Source organism: Propithecus coquereli, unplaced genomic scaffold (genome assembly GCF_000956105.1).
Source record: "Propithecus coquereli isolate 6110/MARCELLA unplaced genomic scaffold, Pcoq_1.0 Scaffold390, whole genome shotgun sequence".
NCBI lineage: Eukaryota > Metazoa > Chordata > Mammalia > Primates > Indriidae > Propithecus > Propithecus coquereli.
The window spans coordinates 1,084,948-1,089,029 of NW_012149619.1; the positions used below are offsets into that span (position 1 = coordinate 1,084,948).

General features: G+C 55.6%; 1 protein-coding gene across 1 annotated transcript in view; it reads left to right on the top strand.

Annotated features, from left to right (window-relative positions):
* The window catches only part of SPNS3 (spinster homolog 3 (Drosophila)), a 53,574-nt gene that overhangs the window by 10,929 nt on the left and 38,563 nt on the right, over positions 1-4,082 (top strand). Inside the window, exon 3 of the mRNA XM_012652601.1 lies at positions 2,538-2,603. Within this exon, the coding sequence (XP_012508055.1) occupies positions 2,538-2,603 (66 nt within the window). The remainder of the gene's footprint in view (positions 1-2,537; positions 2,604-4,082) is intronic.

Genomic DNA, 4,082 nt, shown 5'->3' on the forward strand with positions numbered 1-4,082 from the left:
GTGAGCCACCGCGCCGGGCCTCAACCTGCTTCTATCTTCTCGTCTCTTGCTCCCTCCCTCGTTCATTCATCCAGTCATTCGAGACTGGGGCTTGACTTGCTCTTTTCTTCTTGTCATTCCTTCACTCATTCATTCATTCAAGATTCAACTTTCTTTTCATCAACAATTCATTCAAGATTGAGCACTGACTGTGGGCAGGACTGTCTAGGGGGCCCTGGGGACCCAGGGAGGAACTCGGGAATGACTGTCTAGTGGGGCAGAGGCAGAAGCTTGTTAGCAGCAATCCCACAAAGCAGCAGCGTGGCCAGACAAGGGGGGCACAGACGGGCCTGGGGAGGGGGCGCCTGCAGATGCCGGGCATCCCTGAAGCCAGGGCGCGGGTCATCGGTTACCGGCTTGGCACACCAGAGAAGGGCTGTGGAATAATGGGCCGCAGACAGCCCAGACCTGATCACGATCTCTGAGGCACTCAGAGGGACACAGAGCACATGTACCAGTAGCTCTAATACAGGACAGAGTGGGATGCACGTCTGCTGGGCAGCAGAGTACAAATGACCGGTAGAATTCACAGCGGAGGGGGCATTTGGTTTGGGCCTCGAAGGCTGCGCAGGTTGAAAGGCAAGGATTGGGGCGAGGGGAGGCCCTTCAGAGAGAGGGTCAGTCTGAGCCCAGGTGCGCGGGTGAGAGGGCGGGCTCTGATCATGGATGGTGAGAGGGAGAGAAAGCAGGGAATTATTCCAAAAGCCCTGGCGTGAGATCACGGGCTTCTTGGGTGCCAGGGTGGGAGCTTGGACTTTCTGCCCTGGGCAATGGGGAGCTGTGGGAGGGGGATAAAATCAGATTTGAAGTCCTGATGGAGGCCAAAGGAGGCAGGGAGGTCCGTTCAGAGGCTACTGCAGTGGATCAGGCCAACGCAGAGGAGGCCTGAGTCGGAGTACGGGCCGAGGGCATGAGGAGGAGGGCAGAGGGCTAGAGGCAGTGGGAGCCAGTGGTCACTGGTGTGGATTCTCCCTGTCCCTGGCCATGGGGGCCCCTGGCTGGCCCGTGAGACCCTGAGTCCTGCCTGCCCAGGTCCTCTCTCTGTTGTCACTTCCTCTGGATGTTCAGGAAGCGCCTGTGGTTACCAGGACAAAGGAGCCTGGAGAAGTGAAACCACGCCGAGTGCCGGGACTGGTGGGTGCGGGCGGTTTGCGTGGCAGCTAAAATGCTCTGGCGGCGCACAGCGCGTGGGGAGGCCAGGCGGGCAGCGTGCGGTACCAGCAAGCCTGGGTCCGCACTTGCCCTGGCCTACCCCCAGAGCAGCACGGGGCTGAGGGGAGCCCAGGAGGGGACAAAATCAGGGATGAGACCTCATTGCTAAAAATGGAAGATGAGCACAATCGCAGAGAATTTCTATTTAGCTAGGTATTTTGCCTACCTGTGCTGTCTATTTCTCTCTCCAATAACTATGTCTTTTTTTGTGTGTAATTAAAAATATTAAAAGGGGAGAAAAGATATACTGGGTTGTATGCCTGGATGCTGTGGCAATTGGGCTCAAATTAAATGTCTGAGCAAAAATCTCTTACTTCGCTTCTCAGAGTCTTTAGTCTTTACTTGCCTGCTGGTGGGTCTTGGAGGTGCGGGTGCAGGGCTGTCCTGGTGCGGGTGTTTCTGCAGGGCCCCATTTGGGGTTCAGCTCAGGGCCTGGCTCTCACCCATTTCGTGATTCTTGAAAGTGATGATTGCTCTTCAATGACAGGGCCACATGGCTCAGATGGGCAGATGCCGCAGACCCTGACCCTTTCTGAGATACCACTAAGGGGCTGTCAGTGAAAAGCCCCTGGCATCTGGGGGAGCACACTTCCTCTCTCTGCATTCGGCTGAGTGCCCACTGCTGTGTGCATGCTCCGGAGGAACATGCTTGTGCGCACATGTGTGCAGGCTAGTGCGCTTAAGTCTTTGTATGTGCACATACATCTAGGTATGCCTGGTGTTTGTGCATGAGCAGGAACCCCAGGGACTTCCACTGACACAGTAAGTAGTCCAGGTGAAGGGCTGTGCATGGCACAGCAACAGGGAGCTGCTCTGACTACAGTGTGAATGGCAGCCCTGCTGGTGTGCATGTGCATGCGTGCCTGTGGTGTGTTTTTATGTTTCTATCTCAGTGTATGTGTATATGTGTGTCTGGGTGTGAGAGACTGAGTTTACACGTCTGTGAGAGTAGGCTCCTGTTTGTGCATCTGCAAGTGTATCTTTCTGGGAAGGCCTATTTGTATGTACTCACGTCTGTGTCTATGTGACTCAATGTCTGTGTCTGTGAGTGCATGCGTGTGTGTAAATGTGTGTGCACATATGTCTGCACCTTTGGGTTGCCTGTTTCTGTGTGTATGTTTGGTGGTATGCATGGGTGGGAGAGAGCAGAGAGAACAGTGGGGGCCCAGGTGCGACCCCCTGTGCTGTGCTGGGCAGCCGTGGCCCTGTCTGGAATCGGGGCAGCTGTCTTTAGAGGCTGGGGTGGGCTACTTCCCACTTCCTGAGCGCTGGCCCTCTGTCCACAGGAGTGCTGCTGGATGTACAGAAGTTTTTCCAGATCAGTGACAGCAGTGCTGGTTTGCTTCAGACCGGTAAGGAGCGAGTCCCTGGTCCTGGAACTGGGCCCCTGGCTCGTGCCGGGATGTGGTCTTTCAGTTCTGTGCCCAGCTCCTGCACCACCGAGTCCCCTGGCACAGAGGATGGGTGGGGCCTGGGCACGAGAGACAGTCTGGGTAGGAGGAGGAGAGAGCACGGGCTTGAGCTGCCCCGTTGGAGTGTGTGCAGGTGCTGTGGGGAGAGCAGAGGGAGATGGGGCTGGGGCGTCCAGGAGCGACGGATCCTGGCCGTGGAGCTGCTCACTCAGCCCCGCAGAAAGGCTCCGGGCCCCCAGAGGGCCTGAGGCCCAGCGGCAGGGAGCCAGTGGGGGCGGCTGGGGTCACAAGGCATTAACATTTCCCCTGCAGTGCCTGGATGGTGACACGTGCCCACAGGTATCGCATATCCGCAGGCCCACACATGAGCACACATGGTCACAACGCATGACACACCCAGCCTGTCACTAGCACACATGGTGGCTCTTCTCCGCGGGCCCCCGTCTCCTCCTAACGGTCCACTATCTCATGCTTTAGAACCCGGCTCTCAAACTGCGGACCGGTGCCGCCGGCGGTACGCGAAGACTTCCCAGGGCCTACACGAACACAGAGAGTTCTGAGAGATCCCTTTCTAGATCCTAAGCCCACATGTTTCTCTCCTAAAACGGATCTGCCTGAGAACAAGCCTGTGGCGGCCGTGGGTCTCCTGCCTCACTTCCCCTCTTACAGTCACCCGTCTGCCATTTTCAGCAGAAAGAGACACCTCGCCCCCATCCTGGATGCACTGCTCCGGGTGTCAAAACCTCCAGGGTGCCAGACACAGGGACCCCTCGGGGATGCTTGAGTCTGCCGGGGAGGCCCTGGGAGCAATCAGAGAGCAGCAGGAGAAACACGCAGGGGAGATTTCCTCCCGGCCACAAGCCTTATCTCGCTGTTCCTGCGTGTGGTGGCCACCACGTATCTATGAAATAGAATTCAGAAGTCAGATAGTGGTCTCTGGGAGGGGCGTCAAGATGATTGTTTTAATGAAAAAAATGAAGCCAACATTTTTCTTAGAGGGGCTGGGCGCAGTGGCTCACGCCTGTAATCCTAGCACTCTGGGAGGCCGAGGTGGGAGGGTTGCTTGAGCTCAGGAGTTCAAGATCAGCCTCAGCAAGAGTGAGAACCTGTCTCTACTAAAAATAGAAAAAATTAGCTGGGCAACGAAAAATAGAAAAAAAATTAGCTGGATGTGGTGGTGAGTGCCTGTGGTCCCAGCTACTCAGGAGGCTGGAGCAGGAGGATCACTTGAGCCCGGGAGTTTGAGGTTGCTGTGAGTTAAGCTGACGCCACGGCACTCTAGCCCAGACAACACAGCAAGACTCTGTCTCAAAAAAAAAAAAAAAAAAAAAAGAAATAAAGAGTGAAATCATGAAGATGAACAAGCAAAAGAGAAAGACCAGGCAAATTTTCAGATTTGCAAAGGAAAGAAGGAATACA